Source organism: Anabas testudineus, chromosome 1 (genome assembly GCF_900324465.2).
Source record: "Anabas testudineus chromosome 1, fAnaTes1.2, whole genome shotgun sequence".
NCBI classification, from domain to species: domain Eukaryota; kingdom Metazoa; phylum Chordata; class Actinopteri; order Anabantiformes; family Anabantidae; genus Anabas; species Anabas testudineus.
The window spans coordinates 6,386,204-6,414,025 of NC_046610.1; the positions used below are offsets into that span (position 1 = coordinate 6,386,204).

At 41.1% G+C, this 27,822-nt stretch overlaps 5 protein-coding genes and 1 pseudogene across 8 annotated transcripts; 3 read left to right on the forward strand and 3 right to left on the reverse strand.

Annotated features, from left to right (window-relative positions):
• Positions 1 to 240: 240 nt before the first annotated feature.
• On the reverse strand, positions 241 to 4,539 carry zgc:77849 (UPF0472 protein C16orf72 homolog). The gene is made up of 4 exons (XM_026359116.1): positions 4,117 to 4,539; positions 2,533 to 2,613; positions 2,114 to 2,389; positions 241 to 2,008 (listed from the first exon to the last, which is right to left on the reverse strand). The coding sequence occupies exons 1-4, from the start codon at positions 4,310 to 4,312 to the stop codon at positions 1,770 to 1,772; spliced, it is 792 nt and encodes a 263-aa protein (XP_026214901.1). The 5' UTR covers positions 4,313 to 4,539; the 3' UTR covers positions 241 to 1,769.
• Positions 4,540 to 5,780: 1,241 nt separating this feature from the next.
• Positions 5,781 to 11,538, forward strand: abcg2b (ATP-binding cassette, sub-family G (WHITE), member 2b). Of its 3 annotated transcripts, none has more exons than XM_026359078.1 (16): positions 5,781 to 5,914; positions 5,998 to 6,244; positions 6,667 to 6,726; positions 6,828 to 6,945; positions 7,032 to 7,187; positions 7,377 to 7,534; positions 7,794 to 7,945; positions 8,031 to 8,123; positions 8,445 to 8,596; positions 8,874 to 9,025; positions 9,416 to 9,505; positions 9,785 to 9,909; positions 10,156 to 10,310; positions 10,434 to 10,523; positions 10,645 to 10,697; positions 10,791 to 11,538. In XM_026359078.1, the coding sequence occupies exons 2-16, from the start codon at positions 6,093 to 6,095 to the stop codon at positions 10,936 to 10,938; spliced, it is 1,854 nt and encodes a 617-aa protein (XP_026214863.1). In that variant the 5' UTR covers positions 5,781 to 5,914; positions 5,998 to 6,092; the 3' UTR covers positions 10,939 to 11,538. The 3 variants fall into 3 exon arrangements, with proteins under 3 accessions (XP_026214863.1, XP_026214864.1, XP_026214865.1); XM_026359079.1 differs by having other exon boundaries at positions 6,076 to 6,244; XM_026359080.1 differs by having other exon boundaries at positions 6,093 to 6,244.
• A 262-nt stretch (positions 11,539 to 11,800) lies between these two features.
• On the reverse strand, positions 11,801 to 12,965 carry LOC113161816 (annotated as a pseudogene).
• A 343-nt stretch (positions 12,966 to 13,308) lies between these two features.
• LOC113161503 (lipopolysaccharide-induced tumor necrosis factor-alpha factor homolog) lies at positions 13,309 to 14,515 on the reverse strand. Of its 2 annotated transcripts, none has more exons than XM_026359121.1 (4): positions 14,328 to 14,515; positions 14,135 to 14,236; positions 13,651 to 13,825; positions 13,309 to 13,550 (listed from the first exon to the last, which is right to left on the reverse strand). In XM_026359121.1, exons 1-4 carry the CDS (start codon positions 14,386 to 14,388, stop codon positions 13,433 to 13,435), a joined length of 456 nt encoding a protein of 151 aa, XP_026214906.1. In that variant the 5' UTR covers positions 14,389 to 14,515; the 3' UTR covers positions 13,309 to 13,432. The 2 variants fall into 2 exon arrangements, with proteins under 2 accessions (XP_026214906.1, XP_026214905.1); XM_026359120.1 differs by having other exon boundaries at positions 14,135 to 14,239; positions 14,328 to 14,514.
• Positions 14,516 to 15,159: 644 nt separating this feature from the next.
• Positions 15,160 to 21,004, forward strand: arpc1a (actin related protein 2/3 complex, subunit 1A). The gene is made up of 11 exons (XM_026359106.1): positions 15,160 to 15,463; positions 16,122 to 16,215; positions 16,376 to 16,480; positions 16,895 to 17,117; positions 17,584 to 17,691; positions 17,797 to 17,900; positions 18,008 to 18,116; positions 18,688 to 18,763; positions 18,848 to 19,041; positions 19,967 to 20,057; positions 20,150 to 21,004. The coding sequence occupies exons 2-11, from the start codon at positions 16,152 to 16,154 to the stop codon at positions 20,186 to 20,188; spliced, it is 1,113 nt and encodes a 370-aa protein (XP_026214891.1). The 5' UTR covers positions 15,160 to 15,463; positions 16,122 to 16,151; the 3' UTR covers positions 20,189 to 21,004.
• Positions 21,005 to 22,540: 1,536 nt separating this feature from the next.
• Positions 22,541 to 27,313, forward strand: LOC113161489 (actin-related protein 2/3 complex subunit 1B-B). The gene is made up of 10 exons (XM_026359104.1): positions 22,541 to 22,715; positions 23,241 to 23,363; positions 24,180 to 24,284; positions 24,445 to 24,667; positions 24,756 to 24,863; positions 25,152 to 25,388; positions 25,475 to 25,550; positions 25,923 to 26,122; positions 26,744 to 26,834; positions 26,930 to 27,313. Exons 2-10 carry the CDS (start codon positions 23,300 to 23,302, stop codon positions 26,966 to 26,968), a joined length of 1,143 nt encoding a protein of 380 aa, XP_026214889.1. The 5' UTR covers positions 22,541 to 22,715; positions 23,241 to 23,299; the 3' UTR covers positions 26,969 to 27,313.
• Positions 27,314 to 27,822: the final 509 nt, after the last annotated feature.

Sequence of the window (27,822 nt, forward strand, 5' to 3'; positions counted from 1 at the left end):
ATAAACTGAAAACTAAACTCTTGGAAAGTGATAAATAAGGAACTGCGTAGGCATTTGTTGCCTGAGCAGGAACTAAGCTAAAACGCTCCAATATTTACAATTCATTCAACTATTCATGCTGCCTTCCTTGAGACAGGTATGAGGTCATTCATACAGCTATATGTCTCTGAAATAAGATTTTGCCAAAAAAAAAAAAAAAAAAAGTCAGTTAAACAAATCCAACTGATTGAAAAGTCAAAATCATCTTCAACGCTTGTATTGTCTTTAATGTCAGAATTGTTATTGTACATGGATATCCCAATGGATTTGCACTTGTTTTTACAATATGTACCACATATAAGAGCACCTACATGTTATTTACACACATTACACAAGCTTGTATCACACAGCAGCGTGTGAAACTAGCAAAAAAACAAAAAACAAAAACAAAACAGGTGTCCCAAGCTTTGCTGAATCATCATATCCAAATGTCCTTGAACAAAATATAATATCACAGCCTTCGGCCCCCACTAGTTCACAGGCAACTGCACCTTGCAAATGTCTAGGTTTAAAGCTGAACTCACAAGTGTGACCCTTTTTGAAGTTCAAGAGACAAAATGATGACAATGCACCAGTTTCAATTTTTATCAATGGGAGAAATGTAAACATAAAGTAGGTGCAATGCAACCTTTCATCAGTGTTACTGCACTTTATGCAAAAACCAGTACTCAGTCAAATGATTTTGTTGCCGACAGGAAAACTATGCATATTTGGATTTTTGTAAACTTGACAATACCTATGAGTAACTGCGTGGTCAGAAAACTGCAAATAAAGAATGCAGGACACACATTCAGAGGAAAAGAAAGCTTTGTTGGAAATTAATCTCTCGTCGCCCCACTACTCAAACTGTCAGCTAATTCTGACAGTAGTGATAGTCGCCATTATCTGTGTAAACGGAACAGACCTGCTTTGTGATAACACCCCGGTTGGGCTGCAGAAAGCTACTTAAGGAAAAATAAGAATTTAACTACAAACAGGAAATAATTCTGTGGGTGTTGGATTTGCTAGAATCCTGTATCCGCAAGCACACACACACACACACACACACACTCATATATACACACACGCACACACACTTACACACTCACTGTTGCACAACAACCAGAGATACTGTAGCAGCTTTCTCAAAGGCAAAGACAAGTACAACACAGTAAGTGGCAGTTCTGCTGTCAGATACACAAACACATGCAGCAGAATGAGATACACACGCTGACAAGCGTTTTGAGTGAAGTCGCACAGCAGGGAGGCAGTTCAGCTTCCAGAAGAGCCCGAGTTTCAGTCCAGTTTGGTTTGGCCAGCACTCCATGGATGGAGGAGGAAGAAGAATGCTTGAGAAATGTGGGGAAGAGAACAGCAACTCGGTTCTTCTGATTATTGGATGTGAAGCACAAAGGAGCCCGGCCAATAAACAAAGTCTAAGCGCAATTTAAGGATTTCAAGTGTTACATGTGCTCTCTTCGTATCAGATCTACCGAGTACAACTAAGCCTGAAGCCTGAAAAAATAAAGGTTTACCACAGAGAGAGTGTGTGAGACTCCAGAGGAGAGTGAAAGAAAAATAACAAAGGGGGGAAAATATGTGGGTTGGTATAAATTGTTTTTATTTCTAGCACTGCAACTATGATGAAAAAGAGGAAGATTTTAATGGTCGGCCAAGGCATCAGTCCTCAACAGCTGTCCAGTCGGCCACCAAGAAGAGGACAGTGGAGGGATTGGTGGTGTAAGAAAAGTTCAGAGCATCCTGTTACGTTTATGAGTAGGCGAGTCTGTGATTACATCACTACAGGGGGCAGGGCCTCGTTTACGATTAGCTGTAGAATCCAAATGGAGTGCCATCTCCTCAGCAATGAAGGTGTTGAGGTCCACATCATGAAGACCATTCCTACGACGACTGAGGGACTGTGCGGGGTGAGTTGGGGAACCAGGAGGACCAGAACGCACAGAAATGCTTGCCATGGCACCACTAAGACCTGGAAAGGAAAACAAAAAAGAATATGAAGTCCCAGCAAACCCTATGAAATCTAGACCATTCATATAATGCAAAGGCTTCTAACTGAAAGAACACTTTGACTGACCGTGCAGTGCGATTGCCTCTCTGAAGGGCTGCAGGTCAGTCTCCACAGAGCTGCCAGTTTCTGGGGGTGATGGTCGGCTTGCAGACACCATGGCAACTCTGGGTGGGGCACGAGCTGTCCGTGGAGGTGGGACTTTGCCACATAGGAAGCTGATCAGGTCCTCTCGTCTGATAGTTCTTCTGCGTTTCTTAACCCATGCTATCACCTCCTTATTCCTACGCTGGTAGCCTAAGTGGATACCCAGGTCATAGCTGCGCTGACGTGCCTCCATACTCTCTGATGACGCACAAGGACAAATATGTTTTATTACATTTGAACACCACAATCCAACTACAACTACAGTTATTTAAATACTATACGTCCTGCAATAACAACCAACAATAAACAAGATCAGTAATTGTTAGTTTCTCGTCACTTACCTTTATACAGATTAGTGACAGCTGTGGCTGCATTCTGGAAGGGCACCCAGAGAGAGAGGCCTTGCTGCTGACATACTCTATCTGTAAATTAAATTAAAAAGACTGGTCACATTTAAAACAACATTGTTGCTGCCAACGTCCCAAGCTTGCAAATGCTAACTGAAATTTCTTCTCTGGAGAGATTTCAGCTTAAAAAAAAAAAAAAAAAGAGCTGGAAATAGGTTTTCACAATCCAACTGCACTTCTGTATACCCCAAGAGTAAACTATCTGGCAGCTGTGTTTTTGGAAGGAAGCCTTTTCAAACTCAGGAAAAAAAATCTCTTTGAGCAATCAAGGTCCTAAAATTTGGTCACAAGCTTAACAATAACAATAACAAACAGTGAGTGTGTGAAATTGGATTTCAGCATAAAAAGAAATCCATCTAAGGACTGGGTTTACCAACAGTGACTTTAAGGTTTGTGCCTCTGCTGCCAATTACTCTTTCACAAGTTCAACACTGACTGTAAATCATTAGATAAAATCTGCAGGGGGTGGCCATTTTGTTTCCTATAGAAATTTCCCACTAGTATGAATTCTTATAAAAACAACCACGTAGCATTGTGAAAATGCAGTGATCAGATCAAGACAGTCTTTTATTTTACTATCAGTAATGAACTTACTGGATGAATCTGACCACATGTGTCACAGTCACGCAAAAATCCCCCGTGTCTGTGTGGGTTAGCAGCTGAAACCGACCGGAACCCTAACTATTTCCAAGAAACACGTTCAGTGTAATGTTCCCAACACTCAACACTAATTCCCTCGCCATTTTGTTCTGGATATTAACAACAACACCGTCATCAGCAAAAGTGTATATGCTTACGCGTTGGCATAAATGGGCTTTGTGTGGTTAAGTCTCTAAGATCCAACACATCGCTGCGACAATTATCGGTACATTTGACCGTAAACAAACGAGTTGTTGTCAATCGACAAACTCCTCCCCGTGTATCGCCATTTTGACGAGCCTGGCAACTGTTAACGGGGTGGACAAAAACATTTTTACTGTGAGCCATGTTGTGTCCGAACAGAAATGTGCCTGAAACCGTGAACACACACACGCCGGGTAGTTAGCCGGTGCTGAACAGCCACTCGTCTCGATTATCCATCAATCCTCTTGGCCCTGCAGGATCCCTGACAGCTGCGGCCACCGTGATCCAGATTCAGCCTAGTTGTCTCACACTCTGACACGGTCACCGGCTGTTAGCGGATGCTAGCTCTAGCTATTGATTAACATTAGCCACCGGTTAGTTAGCCTCTGCCAGCTAGCAGGAGGACCGGGTCACGATATCAACAAGAGAACCACAGAAAGATCCATCTGATACGCAGTTTAAATGAATACGCATTTTAGTGTCACTCCACACAACCATGGAAACAGACGCCGATAGTTATGCTGTAAGGGCCGGTTGCGGATGGCTAGCTGAGTTAGCTTAGCCAGTGCCCTTTGTGTCTCTCTCCGCCCGGCTGTGTCGCTAGCAGGACTAGCTTTCATTAGCGTTAGCTCTGGTAGTTAGCTTAACCTGAACTTCAGTATGTTCAATACGAACCTTTGTAAAGCTGAGCTACGGCGGTGGCGGAGTTCTGGAAGAGGTGCCACAGCTTTTGCGGACTTTGTTCCGTCTCCTCCTCTTTTGAATCGCCCTTCTCGGCCTCTGCTAAGCACTGTCGTTCCCACTTGGAGAACCAGTGTTCGGGGCCGTGCTCCTGGATCTCTGCTTCTCCCTCTTCTTTCCTCTCCTCCATAGCTAACGTTAGGCGTCAGCTAGCAGCTTATTAGCTAGCCTTGGTGTGAAATAGCTCTGTTTTCCGAAGAATACCCACTGTCTTTCCGCAGCTTTTAGATGAGAAATACGTTAAACCAGCTTATCAGCCTGTAGAAAATTAAGGAATTCTGTTATTTTAGCCACATTGTGTAGATTTTAATCGCTGTCCGCACCCCGGTGTAAAAGACACCAAACTAAAGAACGCGATGACAACACCTTAGAATTTCTGCGATTAGCCACGCCCGTCCCGGGGTGTACTGAAAGGTGATTGGCCGTATCGATTTTTGTGGGTGGGTCTCGTTGCCGAACACGAAGCCTGATTGGACCACAGTAAAAAAGAGAAAAGGTCAGAGAAAAACAAATGGTGATTTCACACATCCGACTGACGTGCAGCATTCTGCACAGCAGGGGGAAACCTGGCCGGGGCCAAGGAGACTTTTACTATATGTGGTCAAAAATACAGGACACAGGTTCAGACAGATGGAGGAAGTAGACAGGATCCTATCTGAAGTAAAAAATACCAACACAGCTATGTAAAATGAAAGCAAACAGCACGTACAGAGACACAGAACAGCATCATCTCTACCATCATACACACATACGTCACACAGAAGAGAACACAAGGACTTCTTTGTAAACCAGAAAGCGTATTACATCATACATAAAAAAAGGAACATACTGATGTCACCAGTGAAAAATAAAATGAATGGTTTCCAAGAAGTCCCAGCTTGCTGAAGAAAGTGTTGAAAGAGTGGTCTAGGGTACATTATAAAATGTACATATTTACATTATCCATGGCCTGCTGATGCGCCTCCAGACCCTCATCAGATAAACCAAAGGGATTGTGAGATGAAGAATGATGGGAGCAGAAATAAGAGTTATAAAAAAAAGTTGTAAAAGTTCTGATATTTAAATTGCTGTTGTCTTGTTATTATTGTACTCGTATAGTGAAATAAACATAAGGCTGATTTAGTGCTGATTTTTAACGTGAGAGTATGTGAAAGAGAGAAAGAAAACAAAGCCACAGTTAATTTCACATAAAAGTGCTATTAGGACAAAAGATGTGAATTTAGCAAAATAAATGTAAAATAAATGCATGCAACTTCCTGAATTCTGACTTGGATCATGTTGGCTAAAAATTAAATATATATTTATATAAAATTAATTTACTTAAGTATGATAGATTGAAGTTGAATTTGTTTTATTCTGTTTTATGAAGATTCCCTTTGTTTATTTGACTGGCATTGCACTTCTTGTTATTATGTTTACTATTGACTTTTTGTTGTGACCCCAAGATGGTGTCAAAAGGAAAACACATGGGCAGGTGATGCAAACAATGTCTTGATTAGAAGACAATGTAATTATCCAATAGGGTGCTTTGCATGATGTCCATGTATATAAAGCCGTTTTCTAGGTCTTGCTCTTGTTTGCCTTCAGATGGAGGCAAAGTTCAATGTGTTGTTGCTTGAATTAAAAAAATTAGGAGGTTTATGTTCATTTTAATCCTTATCGTCTACTATTATTGCTGTGGTTGGGATTTTGAAAGTAAAGTTCACTGTCACACTATCTTTTTAAAACAACTGTAAGTCTATGAGGCAAAGTCCAAAGATCAGATATGTTAGAAAAGAAGCTTGCTGATTACACGCTCTCTGTCACACTGCACAGGTCTCAGTGTCTGGCTGCAGCTTTTGCTCTCTTTCACAGCAACTCTCTGATTCCTCCTTTTCCTCTCTCTGTTGGTAGCACTGCTGTATTTGAAGATGGCTAAGGGGGAGCAGATTGTTTGTAGTGCCGAGGAGTATTTCCAGGAACGAGGGCCAACTGTCAAATTCAGCCACTTGCACTACTTTGTTCAGGAGACAAGATTCTGCCGAAAGATAGATCCAGAAAAATGCATCCTCAAAGATGTGAGGTAAGATCAGTGAGTATGTGCATACAGTAGATAACTGCATTACTATTGGATGGTATGAAAACATGCAGGATCTACTGAAGAACGCCATGTTCAGAATGCCCCTTTCCTGTTTTTCCTGTTTATTTTATGATATTAAATTAATTATGGCTGCAATTCTTCAGATTTTCCAACCTGTTACATTTAAAAAAATTCATGCCTTTGTGGATAATTTTAGTGAGAATGTATTAAAATGTGTCCAGTCCTAAAACGTTTTTCAAGAGAGCTGTGAGGGAATTCCAATCAGAGGTATAAGGAGATTCACAGTTATCATGAAAGTTACAGTATGTCATGGTCACTGGACAGAGATCAGTCCACCATCTTTTTATTTTTAAAGTATTTTCTGTAGAGGAAAGAAAAAAAACTTGATGTATTTGTTGTTGCAGTGGCATCATGAGACCTGGTATGAACGCCATCATGGGCGCCACAGGAAGCGGTAAAACATCGTAAGAGATCTTCACGTACATGCAAAGACACTGTCTTACACATATGATCAACCCCAATCACATGAATATCAGTTTCTTTATCTTCTTTCTCCTTTTTCCAGACTCCTGGATGTACTTGCAGGAAGAAAAGACCCTGCTGGTTTGCGGATAGGAAGTGTTTTGGTGGATGGCAGGGCTGTCACGTCTGAACTGAGGCTCAGCTCTGCATATGTGGTTCAGGTAAAGACATACAAACCCACTCCATGACATTATGTATTTTTAAATCTTCTTAAAAGATTTTTCTTACATCATCCCTGTGTTTTCAGGACGATATCTTGATGGGCACTCTCACTGTGAAGGAGAATCTGTTGTTCAGTGCCAACCTGCGCCTCAACCCTAAGCTTTACACAACCACAGATAAACACAGCCGAGTAGCCGCCATTATTCAAGACCTGGGCCTGGCTGACTGTGCAAACACTAAGGTTACCATAGTTTAATGATAATTCTTTTTAATGTCCTAAAAATGATTTTACTGTTGTAAAATCAGGGTTGAAACTATAAATGAAAAGAGCATAAATGAAGAAAAAAAACTTTCCCTTCTGTGTTTATTTAAAATTATTAATTTAAAAGTAAAATCACTGAAAAACAACAACAAAAATCTGTGTGCACAGATAGGGACAGAGTTTCTACGCGGTGTATCAGGAGGTGAGAGGAAGAGGTGCAGCATTGGGATGGAGCTTATCACTTCTCCCTCTCTGCTGTTTCTGGATGAACCCACCACCGGACTGGATTCTAACACTGCAAACTGCATCATCAATCTACTACACAAGTACAATAACAGTCACCAGACTGAAGAATTGTTGCTTTTCCTTTTAGTTATTTTGTTCAAATTGAGTTTATTTGCAAGTAATTGTGAGATTTAGATGACTGATGAATGAAGTAAGGAATCACAAGACTTTCTCTACTCCATCATAACTTGTACAAAAGACACAATGATAGTACAGCCATTATCACCAATCTTCATGTTAGCCAGCTTCACGTTCTCACTTCTCACTTCTGTCTCTGCATTTGATTTGATGTTTCTTCAGGCTTTCCAGGAGAGGTAAGACTGTCATCTTCTCCATCCACCAGCCGCGCTACTCCATCTTCAAACAGTTTGACCACCTGACTCTGATGCATAAAGGGGAGGTGGTATATGCTGGGGCAGCAGACTATGCACTGGACTACTTCACAAACCTTGGTACATAAAGTATATTTAATATAAAAAATTTAGGATCTTTTAAAGGAATGTGTTTTTACTCGTATGTGATTGTGTTTTTGTACAGGCTACCAAATTGATGCCTTTAACAACCCTGCTGATTTCTTCATGGACATCACAAATGGTGAAGCAAAATCAACACTAGAGTCATCCACTGACGGTACAATCACATAAAAATACCCATGCATACAAAGTATATAACACCAGCAACCCAGTAAGCACATTTCTTGTGATTCAGGTGAGAAGACATGTAGGTGCAAACTGTGTTTGTCATATACATAATCATTCTTTTGACACAATTGTCCTTGAATTTTATAAGCTGAATTGCCTGGTTTAACCCTGTGTTAAATAATATATCTGGATGGTTTATCTGCAGATAACAAACCCTGAGTTAATGGGTGTTGTACGAAGATAATTATTTCACATTATCTGTTCTTTTGTACAACATTTTGTAGTTTTATGTTGCTTTGTTTATCTACAGCTGAATGTCAAAACGAACTGGCAACAAAGTACCAGGAGTCTGAACTGTGCCAGAAAGTTCTTGAAGAGTTGAACCATATGAACCAGAGGACCGATGGAGAGGTCAAAAGTCACGATGAAGCGGCCAAATACGCCACTTCTTTCCTCTACCAGGTCAGCCGAAACTGCAGTTCAGAAATATATTAAACAAATGCTGTTTTGTGATTTTTAAATATGTTTCTCATATCAAAACAAGGATTAGTTATCCAGTGTAGGAAATGAAAACCCCTGTCATAAAGTGAGTTTACAATATTACGATGCTGATTTTTATGACCATTGCAGGTAACTGTTATGTCAGTGTGCTTGGCTGCCCACTGAATGAACCCTGTTTATAACTGTCATCATGCCATAAAAAGAATCCTTTGTTTCTCTGTTTTTGCGTGAGAGACAGATGCGTGTGGTGTGCAACAGGACAATGCTGAACATTCTGAGGAACCCTCAGACGTCTTACGCCCAGTTGGCTCTTAACATTTTTTTTGCAATTCTGGTGGGACTTATTTATTACCAAATACCCATGACACTGCCTGAGGCGTTACAGAACAGGTACTGTATGCATAATCTGCAGCACAACAGCCAACCTAGTTTTAGTTTCTGTTCTATTTTAAACTCACTCTTCAATCTGTAAGTGTGTCACCTTTCGTCAGTCCACCTCCGGGCTAAGATGCAAGAGACCTAGATCCTAAATGAAAAGAGAAGACAATATCAAAAGTTTTTTTTTTATTGCTCCAAAGGCCTTAGTGATTGGGTTATGGTGGCTTAGTGCGATTTACAATGTAGTAAATGATAGAGATGAGGATTCATCAGGTGGAAGTAATCTTGATCGTGCAGGTTATTTATGGGGAGAAAACACAGGTCAAGGGGACATTTGCTGACATTTACATCTTAATTATCCATCAGAGGAGGTAAATAATCAAATGAATCTTTTGATGACAGGAGTGGAGCGTTCTTCTTTCTCATCATCAACATGGTGTTTGGGAATCTCTCTGCTGTTGAGCTGTTCATCAAAGAAAGAGCAATTTTCATGTGAGTGTGAGTGTGAGTGTTCATAAGTGTGCCTGTGCGTGTGTGTGTGTGTGTACGCAAGGTTCAGTAGGTTCTTTAAACATTTGAACCCAGTCACTTTTAGCAGCAGTAGTAGTAGTTAATGGTGCCTTTTGAGGGATTATTTTTACCTGTTAAATAATGCATTTGGTGAGTATTTACAGTTTGTTATGCTGGTTAGTGGCAGCTGTTTTTTGAGAATAACTCTGTCACTGCTTGAACTGGGTGATTGCTCGATATTGTTGATGTGTGCTTTTGCAGCCATGAGAATTCCAGTGGATACTACCGTACATCTGTCTACTTCCTGTCCAAGATTTTTGCTGATCTCCTCCCAAATCGCATCATCCCCATCATTGTGTTTTCAGCCATCGCCTACTACATGATGGGTAATTGACTGTACATCCGATCATTGTTAATCATTTCAATTATTCTAATGCCAGTTGTAATATTTCTCAAAAAGTATATTATAATCTCTTATAAAATAAATCTGACTACTACTTTAAGATGAATGAAAAATGAACAGTGAAACAATTCTTAAACCATACCAGGTTAAAGTTGCTGAAAGCATCACACAGTGTATTAAACAGTTTTTTATTCCTGTTTTACTGATATATCTCAACCACACTTTTCAGGGTTGAAGCCTGCCTTCGAGGCGTTCGTGTGTTTTGCACTGACCATGTGCCTGGTCAGTCTGGCAGGAGTCAGTCTGGCCTTCCTCGTCTCAGCGAGTGTTTCCTCATTTGCCATGGCTAATATTCTTATTGCCCTGCCCTTTGTCTTCATGATGGTGAGAATGACAACCTTGTATAACTTTTATTGCAATCATAATAATGATTAGTCTGATAAATGGGATTTATGCTAAGATATACAAAATTTTCCACCATATTTCCTCTTTATCCTCCTGTTTTAGGTTTTTGGTGGTTATCTTGTCAATCTCAACGCCATGCTGAGCTGGCTGTCCTGGCTGAAGTGGATCAGTATCTTCAGATATGGATTAGACGTAAGGAAATAGGCAAAGCAAGAACAGGAGGGTGTGGTTTAAAATAGTTTTACTGGGGCTTTAATTTAATCGCCTTGTCAAAAATAAAGGAGTTGCTTAGCCTGATTTTTGTCTCTCTCAGGCTACATTCATCAACGAACTGAAAGGACAATTGTTCTACAACAACGGCACCATGTGAGTATGCTAGCACAGTCACGCCTTAAAACACAAGAACTCACAAACACTATGTCACACAAAGAGACATACTTAGCTTCCCTTATCTTTCAGTTTGCCAGGCGAGATTTTCCTGAAAGCCCAGGGAATCGACTACTCTATGTGGGGTTTCTGGCAGAACCAAGTGGCTCTGCTGGGAATCATAACTGTCTGCATGTTCCTGGCCTACGTGCAGCTGAGACGAATAAACCGCTGGAAATAAGTTCATCTGTTCATGTATCCATCAACCATATATTGTGTCTTTAACTTATTTATCATCAACTATTGAACAGCTCATGTTTTGTGTTTCTAACCCTTCAGAAGTTATTAATTTCTTTAAATTCAAAACATTGGTTGAACATTATGCATGTAATCTGTCTCGCTCAATCTCACACACAACCACACGTGTTGTAACATTTGACTCCCAGGTGAATAAGCTGTCTAAGAACACTTGGTCTGTGCACGAGGGAATGTACAGCAACAGCCAAACCAGTGTCTAAGCCCTTACAAAGCTACTTACAGTGATCCTTATAGAGTGGGACAACATCAGCTAAAGCAAAGAAGACACATAGTGTCTACATTTTGTGAGTCTGTCTGTGGGGAAACACACTTCAATCAATTCATAAAGTAATTCCTGTTGTGTAGAAACATTGAAGGGACTGACGCATTTACAGTCTAATACATCTTAGGCTTTAACAAAGTTTTACAAGAACTGATACTGAGAACAATTTATTGTCAAGATGTAAACTCAGATGTACAGATGCTTTAAAAAACTAATTATTTACAGAAAAAACACATTTATAAAACTGATTAAAACGTAGTTTCTGCTGTTGATTTCTATTTGCATTTGCATTTAGCTCCTGAAAAACATAAATAAAACTAGAGAAACTCCATCCATAAATGTCTAGTAAATCTTTTGCAGTTAACGACGGATTCAGGAACTTCATATACATCACCAGATGCTGAGTTTCTTTACATTGTTTGCATGATTTTGAAGTGGAATGAATAAAACATTATGCCAGTTAATTAGAGAGCCAGTGACACAAAAAAAAAGTTCATTCCCAGGAAATACAGTACCTCTCTTTTCACCCTTGGAAGCTTTTCACACTGCTTGCACTCTTGTTCAAACTTTTCCCCACAGTTACTGGTGTGCTTTCCAAACCACGGAGCCACTCGGTACATTTCAGCACCACATGCTCATCCACACCACAGTCTTCCTCTTCCTCATACTCCACATCATCATACTTGTGTCGCTCATTCAGGAGTGAGATTTTAATAATTGAGGTTATGTCTCCCAGATCAGCGTCATTGTTGCATCTCACAGCCACTCTACTGTTTGAAGTGCAGAGTTTCTGTGTTGCTGGTTGTTGCCTTTTTGAGACATTTTCCCTCCTGCGCCTGGAATCTGTTGAACTTCCAGAGACACCAGCTCCACTTCCAGCATTTCTGGCTGCTGACCGTTGATGCCTCTCACTGTTCCTCCTCTGCAGCAGCAGAACAGCCTCAGGAGTGAGTGTCAGCGTGAAACTGGTCTCATCCTGATGCTTGGTCCTTATCTTCACCTCTGGTTCACTCTTTACTAAACTCTTTACATGTTTGAACTGCTGTGTCTTTGACAGGGACTCACCTGAGCTGGAAGCAGGGAAGCTGTCTGTTTGTGATGAGGGCAACAATCTGTCCCGTCTCTTAGATTGCAGCTCTACTCCTGACACGCCTTGGGCAGTTGGCAGGTGACTCCTGGGTTGGTTCTTCTTCCCCAGCTGCTTGAGGTTCAAAGCAAGTCGTTCCTTTACTGAGCTTCCTTTGTCTTCTCTTGGGACTTTAGTCTTGGCCACAATAGTTGTAGATGAAGTGTTCTTGTTGATCGGTCTCTCCTTCCCAGTCAGTCCTGACACAGAGCGTGCAATTGACACAGGTGGTATGAACGGCATTTTAGCAACACACAGGAACAGGTAGCAGAGAAGTTCGGTTTTACAGCTGAAATGCAGGAAGAAGAAAGAGGAGGGCACTAGGGAGGCAATCGATTTACTGAAGGAGGTGAGATACTCTGATGCATCCTCAGCCATGCAGAGGTCAGCATACGGTGCGTTTCTGCTGGGATCCACCAGTGTCCATCTACCCTGGAATAACCAACATCCTTAAAATGTTTTATACCTAGGCAGCAGGAGGCGGGATAAAGGCTTGCTTCAAATGGCACATATGATGTCAGAGGAGAGGAATGAGGGGTTTCTCTCTGTCTCACATGCTCATTAGTCCTAGGCTCAAAGACCTAAAACAAGCTTTCGCTTCTAATCCTGCAGTGTCATTGGTAAGGGCACGTTTACTACACATGGTTCATCTGTAGGCTTAATCCACACAGGCTGCATCAATGACGAGAAAAAGCAAGGTGGGAATCAGAATCTGTGCAGTGAGCACTGTTGTGGCAAACTGGAAAGCAAGTAAATTTTTTTTCCCCACAGATGTGATAAGGAAGAAGCCAGTAAGGGGCTTCACATGTTTATATTTTGTCAAATGCTAATTTAGGTTTTATGTATTTGTTTGGAGAAACGATTTTTTTTAGAACAGAAAACATAAATAAAACTTGGCACAGAAAACCTTTATTAGAATTTTTAATTTTTTAGCAAAACTTGAATAAAACTCACTTAAGATGTTTTACATGACGAGTTTCCTTATATACAGTACACATTTAAACAAAAGTAAACATCTTATGTGTGTCTTCAAGCACAGCATGTCTTCCTGTGGACATAAAGAACCAGTTGACAGCGTGGACAAGTGTGGTAGGCATCCTTGAAGCGGTTTAGAAAAAATGGAATGAGGCAGCATCCCAACACCAATCTGTGACAGAGGAATCATTCACAGGTCGTTTTGAATGCCTCTGACTAATGCTAAGTAGTTAGATAACAAGATTTCAGTGTTTGAATGTGTCTCTCCTCACCCACATAACACAAACACAAGACACATGATCCACACGTGTCTCCCGACTTTGTAGGTGACCTGTGTTATGACCTGCGTCTGACAGGAATGGCATGTAGTCGGAGCTGGATAGTGATGCAGCTCTGCCTCATAGCTCACAAACTTCAGCATGGGTGTAGGAGGAGGGGGATCAGACACTAGAGAGCGAGGTGGAGAATTGGGATTATTTTAAAACTATAAAAGACAGAACAGAAACTCCTGTTTGCAATTAATTGAAAATGAGGTTTCATTAGTAGAAATTATTACATTATTTCTGATTAAATCTGATAAATGGCATTTTTCAAAAGCATAATGTCCTGTCAAATGAATTGATCAAAATTAGGTAACTGTCACTGAAAATCAGCACTTGGGTTTAAAGGAGATTAAATCAATAATTTTGGTACTAAGGAAATGTTGTGCTGTTCATATACGCTCTCAAAATGGATGCAGCTTAGGTGAGCACGTACCTGGCAGTGAAGAGTGAGTTTGAGTAGAGCAGCTAAGAGGAAGTGAAGGGCTGATAAATGAGTGGATAGGGGTGATCCTCACTTCGCGGCCTGTTTGACTTTCTTCTGGAAAAATAAATTAGCACTTACATTTCTCCAACAGGTTTATTTCAGGCTGTGCAAACCAAGTGTGATGAGAGGGTATTTATTTTACCTGGCAAGAAGTAAGGTGGAGGTGTAGGAAATGACTCATCCACTTTGAATAATGACTCCATTTAACACGATGGGAGACGTAGCACAGAAAAAAAGAAGGCAAAAGCCTAAATGTGTTTCAAAGTTTGCAGCCCTCAGGAGTTCATCTGCAGGTCTGCCAGGTGCAATTAATTGAGCTCTCCTCTGACTGGCCAAAGGGCCTATGAGCCTTAAGTCAATAGCAGGATAATCTTCTAAAAATGAGTTACAGGAGGAACTTGTTTGTTTTTTTATGTTAGGGAAACAGATCTCTTGCTTAATTTTACTGTGGAAATATGATTCTACACAATAAGTTTTATGCATTAAATAAAACTGTATTAATCTGCTGGGTGGCCTGGGACAAGACATCCCTATTTCTATCGTGCTACTCATCAGAGACTGTATAGCTGATTCCTTCACTGATGGGAAATTAATTATTTAACTATAATAAAGCCCATTTGCATTTGCAGGTTTCTCTGATAGTAAACTCAACATGTTTCTGTTTTTGCCTGCTAGGTGAAAAAAAGCATTTTCTATATGTTTGTATGGGCTTTGGGAATAATGACACTGTGCAATAATAACTTGGCATGCTAAAGAACTATTGTAATGTAATAAAATAAGCTGCAGCACTTGGCCCTGGTTAAGATGAACGACTTCTCCTCCTGATCCTTCCGGTGTGTGGTGTCGTCCACATCGACTGCACCCCGGCACTTATTGAGTTTTCTCCAATGTATGCGCTAGATGGTGGTGTTTTGTAACCGGTCAGACCAGTTTGGGTGTTTCTATTTGAACCACAGGAGGAGCTCTTTCGTGCTCGTCGTAGTTTGTGTGAGACTTCGACGTGAACCAGGTTATTCAGTTGAATGTAACTGCTAGCGTGATGAGGCTAAGCTAGCTGTTAGCCAGGGATCCACGGGTTTTGCTGCCGAGTTAGCTACCGGATGCTCCTGGTCGTGTCTTGCTGGCCGTCTTGACATTCCCTCAACATTCCTGGACGAATTCGTGTCGACTGACCAGAGTCCGCGAATTCAGGTCCATTCCTGATCTAACCTTCCCCGCTAGTGTAACTTAGCTCGCCGGCTAACGAGAGTGCAACACTCGGAGAATCAGACTGACGAGGTAAGTTAGCATGCGAGCTAGCGAAAAGCACGGGTTCTGGTGTAGCTAGCATCGGAAGCAAGGAGAAAAGAAAAACTGGGGTTTGATTTAGAAAAGGGGGGCTTGTGGTAAATGTGTGAATAGCAACACGTCAGTTTATTTCTCAAAATGACCAGTCTGGCTACCAGGCCTATCTAAGTAACACCGGTGAGCTAGCAATTTGGTTAACCGATAGCTTTAGCATTAGCTCTACTAGTGTTTTGCTAGTGTTAACGATTTACCGAGCAAAGCGACTAACTAACCTAGTAATGGCAATATAAGCAAGTCAACGTTAGCTCATAAAGGTGTTTAACCTCTCCTGTCATAGGAAGAAAAACCGAAGACTAGCTGGCTAACCTTAGTTATTTTAATTAACGTCAACATTAGCCACCAGAAGCAGCCTGTCCGGGTCATGAGTGATTGTGATCAAGTAACTTAGCTAAAGTTACCAAGCTAATAAAGCTCCGAGTAACCTTACAATTAAGTTAGCAGTTAGCTGGTTGTCTTATTTGGGGAAATAATAATTTTATACACATGCTGTCATCTGTGGGGTTTTATTATACGATAAATTGAGTCCGGCTGTCCGCTCAGGATCCGTTTGTTGCTAGTCGCTGTACTAAGTTTTGCTGTGACTTCGCAGAGTTCAACTTAAGGACCACACCCAGACAAGATGTCCCTGCATCAGTTTCTGTTGGAACCCATCACCTGCCACGCGTGGAACCGCGACAGAACACGTAAGGCTGAAATATTTCATGGTCTCTTTCACACATCAGTGAAGGAATTTGTAAAGGCTACAGGTGATGTCAGCACAGAGTCGTTGAGGTTGGTACTTGGCAGATACCAGAAACTGGTCTGGCTTGTTTATTAAGTTACCTCCTCACATTGTTTCTGCAGAAATTGCCATCAGTCCTAATAACCACGAAGTTCATATCTACAAGAAGAGTGGCAACCAGTGGGTCAAGACCCATGAGCTGAAGGAGCACAATGGACACATAACAGGTGGTTAATCTTTAACATAAATCTTTTTAGTTTTTAATTGCTCCTTTGACATAATATAAAAACTAAACCTGAGTTTCTAGAACTTTAGCTAATATAATTCAACTCATTTGATCCATTTGCATAAAGTATTATAGATACAGTTTACATACAGGGCTGCAGCATAAAATTACTGGCATTATTGTTGTTTTAATACTGACATTTTTTGATGGATTGAATAATTGGTTTTCAGATAGATTTTCAGATCATGGTAAAATAGAAAATCCTGACAATATACCACAGAATGATGCATTCACATTGTTTTAATTGACCTCATATCCAGTTTAGATTGTCTTATGTGACCAAATAAAGCAATAGTCACACAGTGATTTTCAGAGCATAAATATAAATATATATATTTGTCTCTTTGCGTTATAGGTATTGACTGGGCTCCCAAAAGTGACCGTATAGTGACATGTGGAGCAGACCGTAATGCCTATGTGTGGTCGCAGAAGGAGGGGGTATGGAAGCCCACACTGGTCATCCTCAGGATCAACCGCGCCGCCACCTTTGTTAAGTGGTCTCCACTGGAGAACAAGTTTGCAGTCGGTAGTGGGGCTAGGCTCATCTCTGTCTGCTATTTTGAGTCTGAGAATGACTGGTGAGATTATTAGTTTAGGTTGTTGCTGTATTGTTTTCTAAACACGTTTATATTGCATTGTAGAGCCCAAAATAAATTATCGTAAGGGGATATCTAGAGCATTTCTTATATCTTAACAGATCAGTTTCATTTTGCAGATGTTTCTGCAGCTATAGATACAACCTTTTGGCCAAAATAGCGTAGCGTTTATCATTTGTTGTGATAATTCATAATAAATATTGTTGGGCACGTTTGAAACTGTTTACACCTGGCTTAAACTAAAGTTCTATATATTATGAATAATAATAACCCTCTCTCTGTCTGTGCCCAGTTGCTGTGTCTCATTCATCTTTTTTTGGTCTTGGCCACATGGATGTGCTTAGTTAAAGCAGAGCATGTGATAAAATAAAGGTTTTTGATATATTACAACTGGATTGTCCGGATTTAGGTGTGATATACTTAAAAGATGTCTGTTGTTTTACTGCAGGTGGGTGAGCAAGCACATCAAGAAGCCAATACGCTCCACCATCCTCAGTCTCGACTGGCACCCCAACAATATCCTACTGGCTGCTGGATCCTGTGACTTCAAGTGCAGGTCAGTACTGGGAAAATATATTGAGACTAGAACATCCACTCATCCACCACATCCACTCTTCCTCTCTTGCTTAATTTTTTTTAACCTTCCCTTTCTGGCCTCCAGGGTCTTCTCAGCCTACATTAAGGAGGTGGAAGAGAAACCAGGCCCCACGCCCTGGGGCAGCAAGATGCCATTTGGAGCTGTGCTAGCAGAATTTGGAGGAGCAGGTTTGTATCCCTGCTTTTTGTGCAATAATAAAAATGATCTTTTAGTTACTTAACAGTAACTGTTTGAACTAAAACACATCTACTTTTTAATATACTTTCTCTGTTAGGTGGAGGGGGTTGGGTCCACTCTGTCTCTTTCTCAGCCTCTGGTAACCGCCTGGCCTGGGTCAGCCATGACAGCACTGTAACTGTGGTGGATAGCTCTAAGACTGCCAGGTATATTTATTTCTGTGCATAGAATACTCTTATTTAAAGCTTGTTTACCAAAGTCAAGTACCAAAATTTATTCCGGATGAAAATTGGTTCACTTCATTTTTCTTGATGGGTACACACAAAACATAAGTCAGAAATTTACAAATAATGGTCAAAAAGCTATTTGTCACATTAACAACAACAACAACAACAAAAAACCATTATGAGAGATCAATTTAAATAATTACATTTAGTGTATTCTGTAGGATATCGGCCACTGTACTTAAGCCAGAAATCTTAACATCTGAGGGTGTCAGTGAAGCAAGAAAGGTAAATGGCACACTAGATCACTTACACTAGATCCAGGACTGCACTTACGTAATGATAGGGTGTTGTCAACAAATTGCAGGTGACATAAACCGAGGCAGCAATAAGCAGATATCAACATGTTCTGACTAGAAACCTGCACGCAGCAGTGGTTTGGTCAGAAAACTCCCATGATGTGTACATCAACAAACAGATTAGAAGTTGTTTGTAGTGTGTTGCCTGTTGAATCTGCACTAACAGCACCTGACTCGAATTTGTGTTTGTTTAGTCCTTCACAGCTGAAGACGGAGTTTCTTCCTCTTCTCAGTGTCATTTTTGTTTCAGAGAACAGTCTAGTAGCTGCGGTAAGAAAAAAACATTTATTCAATACGTATTTCCATGTGGATAAATGCAGTAACTAAATGCCATTGTAAATGTATTTTGTGCAGGGTCATGACTGTTGCCCCATGCTGTTCCGTTGTGACGATGGTGGAACGCTGACATTTGTGTCAAAGCTCGACCTCCCTAAGCAGAGTATCCAGAGGAACATCTCTGCCATGGAGCGCTTCAGGAACATGGACAAGAGAGCCACCACCGAGGACCGCAACACTGCCCTGGACACACTGCACCAGAACAGCATCACGTAGGTCACACACCAACAAGAACCAATGCAGAGCCCTTTACAAGTGGTTCCTTCAACCTTATATCTTTGCAGATTGTACCTGTTTATTCAGAAATGTACAATACACAGGTTCTGTATATGGGGCCAAACCTCAGCAAATGCCAGAGGAGTTTTTTTTTAAAGTAAAAAGTGCTTTAATATGCTTGTTTTTTTTTTTTTCATGTACACATTACTTTGTGTCCGTCTCATCTTTTCGGAACAGTTTAGCTTAGTAGTTTTAAACCTACTTCACTGTCAGTCACTGTGGGCAGATGGGGTCAGTTTGGATAGGTAGCACTCCCTTTTAAAACTCGCTGCAGTCAGATCTCTTCAGCTTCCCGTGTTTTCACTTGGGAACATGTAATTTTGGCAGTGGTGTTTTTATGTCATTGGTGTCAGTGATGTGTGTGTGAAACACTTTTCTTAGGTAGCTGAACATCTGACAGAACAAATATGTTGCTATTTTAGTAGTGATAGCTATTTCATACAGCTGTCTGCGCAGGTCATGAACGGCCTGTGTTTTACTAGCGTTGCTAAATGTGGGTGACCTACAACTGATTGTGCATCATGTAGACACAAGCAGAGCACTGAAGCTGCTGTTCTGCTAACAGGCTGCTCATGCTACACCTGCTGGGTAGACACGCTGTAAATCTCACTAATTAACATTTAGTTTGTTTAATCTGCACAAAAACAAGTGTGAAAACAACACACCTTGGTCATGACCTCTGACCTTCTGGTGTTATTATTGTGATGTTGCCAGGCAACAACCGACAATCAACCGACAACCTGTCAGCAAGAAAACTTTCCTTAACTGTAGAAATATAATAAAATGCATCATTACAGTTTTTAATATTATCTATTCTCATCCATTTAAACTTATCCATATGTGTCTGTGTGTGTCTCTTAGCCAAGTGTCTATCTATGAGGGAGACAAAAGGGATTGTCGCAAGTTCTGCACCACAGGTATCGATGGAGCTATGACCATTTGGGACTTCAAGGTAAATACACACACGAGCAGTCTGCATCAGATCTTTACTCCCCCGAATGTGTCAATTGAAACTCTGCCGTCGTTTGTCTGCTGTCTCCTCAGAGTCTAGAAGCTTCTATCCAGGGTCTCCGCATCATGTGAAGCAATCTTGTGAATGAATGAAGAGACGCAGCGGCCTCAATTCTCATCCCTCGCCATCTCTGCCCTTACCCCGCCCCCCTTTTCCACCTCACCCCCTCTGCTCCTGCAACGCAGCCAGTAACACACACACAACAACTGACCACCTTATTGAGTGTCTGCTAAAGCACTGATCAGACCATTACACTCTCGTGGGTGTGTGCGCTTACACTCTCACACACTAAAATACACAAACACGCATGCACTACACAACACATAACACACTGAGCTGACGTGTGAAATTACTGTTGATTTATTTTTTGTTTGTTTTTAAATGAAGGTTAACCAGGTGTCAAAGTGGGAAGGTCTTCTGACACGTATTAAAACGTGACGTGAACTGTGTGTTTTTATGTTCTCTAACCTCCTGTACCAAAAGTTGAACACTAAAAGGTGCGTTTTATCCAAAAATCAGACTGTATTTCACCTCAGATTAACCTTAACATTGATCTCTGAATAATTGGTGTTTTAGTAAATCACAGGATGTGACCTTTTACTTCCTGGAGGATGTTAAATATTCTCCAGCAGGTGAAGTCATTGTTTAATTGGGATCTTGGCTGCTGATATTCTGAGGTCATGTTGCTGGTTGGCTGTAGAGAGCTGTACAGGATCTGATGGTGAAGAGAGAAAGCAGCTGTCTAAACTCTGACTGCAGAGACACGGCTGGCCAGCATTGAGCTCTGTAGCTACAACACTGTAACCACACAAGATGGAGGATTTCTATGTAACTGATCATGAGGTAGACATGAAATAAAGATGAATACATTTACAGTACACAATTCACATGACTGCTCTCTTCCTTTATGTTTGCCTCCATGACAAAGTGGACAAATGGCAACTACACAATTTCCAATGTGCAGTGCTAGATTTTGGTTCTTTTAAAATGTGCAGGACACACATCTGCTGGTGTGTTCTAGATTAGTAAGGTTCCTGGTAAAGTATCTCAACTAGAAGGGGCTGGTTTCTCGATTGTAACATGCAAATCACTGTGTGGACTTCCAAATTAAAATGTACTCTGGAGTTTTCTTGTAAACAAACATTCACCAAAATGCATAGCGTGTGTTCTGAGTCTGACAGACTTGAATGCAATTTTGCCCCCATGAAGCATTTGCAAAGCACGTTTTATCTTGTATGTTGTTTACATTCCTGCTGCTTTGCACATTATTGTGAAAGGTGTAGAACTAATAGCTGGAATGTATATTGCTTACCTGTTCAGGCCTGCACGCTTTGCATGCATCTCTCTTAAAAACATAGCTGCAAAGCACTCATAATGGTTAAAGCTCAACAGAATACCATTATGTAACAATGCAAATTTACTTTGTAGGTCTGATTGTACACTGTGCAATTACAGAGAGGTTTAAAATGTTAAAGGAGGTAGCTAGAAAAGAAACTCCAGCTTTCCTTTATATGGAATGTGAACCTTAATAAAGGAAGTAGTTATTTCAAAGATTTAAAAATGGGGAAGACTAGGTCACTTGGACTAATAGAATAGTTTAATTCTATACATGACAGGATAACTTTGAAAATGTAAATAGTTTAGAAAACTATATTTTCTTCACTCTGTCAGGAAACACACACGAGTTTCTCAAAAGTACATGTAAAAATATAGTTACAATAGAGGGTGTTGATGTGTTGGCCTTTCATGTCCATTGTGTACAATAAGGGGTTCATAAGCACTAACTTGTTTTTCTGTTAGATAGATTTTGTGTGGAGACCGAAGGGAAAAATCTTACTAGCACAGAAATAGAAGTGTCTAATATAAGATCATAGTTAATAGCAAAAGAAAATGTGAGTGTATGTTTGGGGTATGTGAACTGCTTAAAATAAGGAAATTTGGTGCAAAATGCAGGCGAAAATATTTTTACAGAGTTTAACTGTTTTTTTCTTCTGACACCACCCTGTCCAGCCCCCTTTAGCAGTTTACTTTTCTTCCCACCCTGCTTCCTCGTTCCTCTTTCTTTATGCAGAATTGACCATACGTCCCTCCCCCTTCTTTTCCATGTCTTTCATGCTTCATAAGTCTTTTTTTTTTTTTGCCTCCCCCTCTGTGTCTACTTCCCCCTTTTTGCAGAACATTGTATTGTGCTGTTGCTCCTCCCTCTCCTCATAGTGTTAAAGAAGCAAAATTCCCTTTTTTCCCCATTTTGTTTCCTGATTAAAAACAAACATTTGACCCCATTCTCTCACTTTTAAGTATGTTACAACAAGGTTTTTCCATCCTAAACACAAACCTGCTGTAACTTCCTGTATGTCTCTCCTGAGCTTCACCATACCCTCCTCCACTTCCCCCTCTAACCTCTCCGCCCTCTCTTCAGCTCAGCTTCTCTCTTCCTGAGCTCACTCTGTCGTTGGCGTTCGCGTTGACTGGCCAGAGTCCGCGAGCTGAACACCCTCTTTTTTTATTTTATCTGCCACCTTCCTCTGCCTCTCTCTCCTTTCTCTCTGTATCCATCTCTGCAGTTATTCGCCCATTCATCTCTATCCTGCCCTCAGGGTAAGTAGCCTAAAAAATATTTAGCAGTTGACTGAGTATGTTTAGACATGTCACTCACACACCCACACACACACACAATGCGTTTTAAGGAAGAAGTAGCAAGTTTAACAGGCCTGATGCTCACGCACTTAACAGAGCACAGAAATGTGGATGATATCTTGTAAGATGTGTTTTTAATTAGTTCTCTTAAAGTAACTGTCTGTGATGAGGATGTTTTAGTGAGTTCTGTGTAATTTTTGTTTGGCTGGTGTGTAAAAACCTTGACCTGCATCATTCCTCTTGTGCCTCTCAGAGTCTGGATTTCATTAACACAACCTGAGTTCAGTGTGTTTCTCTGTACATACGGAGCTAAGGTTATCCGAATTGGGGGTTTACATTACGTTGAACCTCAAATTGTTTGCAGCATCTCTGACTGTATCTTCACGAACAGTTCTGTGTTGCATCATGGTTTGTAGTTTTCTCTGTGTTCTCTCTTCTTTCAACAAGTAAACTTCTGTTTTTCTACACTTGACTGTTATCTTTCAGCCCACCAGCCGCTGGTTCCTCACTCCACTTCCTCATCTGTTTCTAACATCTGATTGGACATGGCGTACCATAGCTTCCTGCTGGAACCAATTAGCTGTCATGCCTGGAACAAAGATCGAACCCGTAAGTCTGCTCGCCTTCTCTGATTGGTCACTCTAGGTTGACACTTGTGATTTTAAGTCATCTCATCATTAGACTGAACATTTTATTATCATCATTGTTATCAAGAAGCACCTTCCTGCAGCTAATGTCTGCACCAAAGAATAATAGAGGAAGGGCTGCTATTGGCTCCCAGGTGGGTGAAGGTATTTCCTGTTTCCTGTAACAGTGAAGGTGGCGTCTGGCCTTTCTGAGAGGCTCTTGTTCTCCGTTAGCTGCAGGAAACCTATGCCATATTTGGCTGTTTTGATCAGCACTTTGGTTTCTGGGCAAAGCAGATGTAACATCCGGCTGTGGTCAAGTCATACGCTCACACTACAGATGTAGTTTCACTCACAGCCGAACACTTAAGTTCGTTCATCTTGCAGGATGAGCACTCAGAGCAATAAAAATGCACACTGAAGTAAGTAACCACACTGCTGCTCTCAGACAAACACAGCTTCTGACTCATCTGCTGACTAAAACATGACCTGGGTTTGCTACAACATTATCGGAAGGAAGGTTGCAGTTCTCGCACATTGTCTATTTAAAGATCCCGTGTGTCTGTGTGCTGCCTGCAGGCAGATACATACTGTATTTCTCTAGTTTTCTCTGATCTCGTGCACCCAGTCAGCTGCTCTGTGTTACACTCCACTGATCATTCCATGGTAAACGTCTCCTGACAATTACACTGTACTTTGCACTCTCTCTTACTCACCCTCACTCTCTCTGTGTTTCCTGTTTCCCTAATGTGTGTGTTCTCTCATGCACAATGTACATACATTTGTTTTTGTTCTGCAGAGATTGCCCTCTGCCCCAACAACCATGACGTCCATATCTACAAGAAAGATGGGACCAAGTGGACCAAGATTCATGAGCTGAAGGAGCACAATGGGCAGGTGACAGGTGAGACAAAGTCATAATAATGTGTGTTTATATTGTAGTACTAGTTGTCAGTATAGTTCAGAATTAAATCCATAGTTGTGAAGGTGTTAGCATTGCAGATCTACCAAAATGTTCCATTAAATAATGATAAAATATCAATAGGAGTTTCTTTCTTCTGCAGGTATTGACTGGGCCCCAGATAGTAACCGTATAGTTACTTGTGGAGCGGATCGTAACGCCTATGTGTGGACCCTCAAAGAGGGCTCCTGGAAGCCAACCCTGGTCATCCTCAGGATCAATCGCGCCGCTCGCTGTGTAAAGTGGTCCCCAAAGGAGAACAAGTTTGCTGTTGGCAGCGGTTCTCGCCTTATCTCCATCTGCTACTTTGAGCAGGAGAATGACTGGTGAGGTTTTATCCACCAGAGTCAAAGGATTTCCAGAAAAGGACGCATTTGATTATTACAACCAGAGATTCTGTGTTGTTCCCCACAGGTGGGTGTGTAAGCACATCAAGAAGCCGATACGCTCCACTATCCTCAGCTTGGACTGGCATCCCAATAATGTCCTGCTGGCCGCTGGATCCTGTGACTTCAAATGCAGGTATCAGTGCTTCAAAAGGGTACATGGAGGTGTATGTGTGAGTCTTATGACTTAATTTATTGTTTACATTTACTACTGCTACTTTTGGGTTTCTCACATTTTTCCCTGATAAAGTTTTTTTTAACTTCAAGCAAAGTTTATATTTAAAAAGAGGCTCAATAGACAGTTTGTGTTGCGTGCTGTACAGATTACAAAGCTCCTTGAGAAAAGGTGTGATTTTATTTTGAGTCATCGTAAAATTATACATGATCCTCTTTGTATTCACATCCAAACTGTTCTTACCTGCAGAGTGTTTTCAGCCTACATTAAGGAGGTGGAGGAGAAGCCCAGCCCAACTCCCTGGGGCAGCAAGATGCCATTTGGAGAGGTGCTGTTCGAGTCTGGAGGGTCTGGAGCTGCAAGCCAAACTTCAGGAGGAGGTGGTGGCTGGGTGCACAGTGTGTGCTTCTCAAACTCTGGCAACCGCCTGGCCTGGACCTCCCATGACTCCACCGTGTCTGTTGCAGAAGGAGGAAAGACCAGCACGTAAGAAAGGGCGGGCGGCATACCTGTGGGTCTGTGTTTTTATGTGTGGTGGGTGTGCACGCTGACCTTTGCTATGACTTCCGCAGGGTGAGCAGTTTAAGCTCTGAGACGCTCCCTCTGCTGTGTGTCACCTTCATTACTGAGAACAGCTTAGTAGCAGCTGTGAGTATTTCACACACAATGAACATTTAGTTTAGTTTCATTAATGTAAAAGGACAAATCTGTCATATCTTCATTCAAAAGCACAAATCCTCACTTTAAATCCATTGTATATAGTTTTAACATAGTTCTAACACTTTGGTGTCACCCAGCGGTAGCATTGAAAATAACACTCAATCTACTGGGGACACACCCTGGAATAAATGAATGCCACTGACATCAGTTAATTCTACACATAGTGGCTTTCAGCTGTTGAGCCATAAATCAATATAACAACAACAAACACTGTCTCAAACTGTATCTAGTCTCATAAACTACACAGATGTATCCATTGCTTCGATGCGGGTATCCTCATGTGTTTGTGTGTCTTTCCAGGGCCATGACTGTTACCCGATGCTGTTTGTGTATGATAATGCCAAGGGCAGCTTGACATTTGGTGGCAAGCTGGATGTTCCTAAGCAGGCGGCCCAGAAGGGCATCAGTGCCAGGGAACGTTTCCAGAACCTCGACCGTCGGGCCTCAGAGACCCAGAGCACCGACAAGGACCTGAACACTCTGCACAAGAACAGCATCAGGTAAAGTGAAGCATAAATCTTATCTTTTATTGCAGTTATAAAGTTCTGGTAAGAGACACAAATAATGACGTCATGAATGACCTGAGGCATGAAAATTCATGCCTGAAATACTCAATGAACTATAAAGACTATGCAGGAGTTAACAGTGTCAAATTAAACATGAATTACCAGCTAAGGTGTTCCACTGATCATGACTTATGAGTTATTGATGATCATGTCTGCATAGTTACGTCTGCAGCTAAAAAGATGAGCTATAAAACTTATCAGTCGTAGCAGATTATGTGTATTTAGTGTTACATTAAGGCATGCATGAAGAGCCAGCCGTTGCTCAAACATTGTACTCTTTCTTAATGTCATAAATATGTTTTCTTTTACCTGGAACAGTCAACAGACTTCCAAGTCTTTGTAAAATAGATTGCATTAACCTTTTTTTCCCTATATTTTTAAGTAAGGTGTGTGTGTGTGTGTACTGCACATTGAATCCAGAATCCTTATGATAATTATTAAAAAACCCTGTTAGACCATAGACGTTTACTCAGCATATTTATATTATCTGAACGTATGCATATTCATTATCATCTATATATTTTTTTCTTTTACTTATGTCAAACTATATTTCAGCCAAATCTCTGTGCTGGAAGGAGGGAGAAGCCAGTGCTCTAGGTTCTGCACCACCGGCATGGACGGAGGAATGGGCATCTGGGATGTCAAGGTAACACACATTATTGAAGTAATTTTTGTGATATCCTGTTGAGATGATGTTTTCACAGACATAATGTTAAATTAATTTCACACTTTTCTTTTCAGTCTCTGGAGTCTGCAGTGAAGGCTTTGAAGATAGTCTGAACCGAAGTTTACGTTAAGCCGCCCAAAGTATAGTAGCTTCTGAGGATATGACGAAAACTGCTGCCTTATTATGCAAAGCTTCTTGGCCGTATTTTTAATCAGGTATTTTTTATATCCAGGTTCATAAGATCAGACTCTGGTCAGACAGTGTTTGTAATTCCTGAAAGCAGGTCTGCAAATGGTACATAAAGAGTTAAACATGTATAACCACAGAACGCTCAGTCTGAGCTAAATGCTTAAAGCTGGAATTTTATATTAACCACGATGAAAAGCTGAAGTACGTGTTAAAAGCTTATGCTGGTCATAATATGCATTTAATAAATAATTGCTGGTACATACAGAAAAGTGCTCCGTTCATTATGGGTGTGTGTGGTTGTGTGTGTGTGTGTGTCAGCAGCTGATACCATTTATTGTTTGTCATATATATATATAATAAATATAAAAAGGTAGCTGTAAAAATAGTAATAAACAATATTTTCTTCTCAAATGTAAAGTGACCTGAAAACAGAATGTAGTGAGCTGAAGTATTTCAAATCTGTACTTAAGAGGAGTACTTTCCTAAGTGTACTTCATTACTCTCCACCACTATATATAAGTGAAATGAATTTATGAAACAATAATAAAACATATCACCGCCACCATCATCATAAAATCATCATCATCCTCAACCACACTCCAACTCCAGGCCTCCAGCTCCACCTAGAGGTGGAACCAGGAGCTGCGCGCACAGGCACGAACCGGCACGGGTCTCCCCCTCGTCGTCAATCAGTCCCTCAGAAAATGATGTGGCAGCCTCCGGCGATGAAAACATCCCTCCTCACCGAGTCGTGATGAGGTGAACCAGCGGCCGGAGC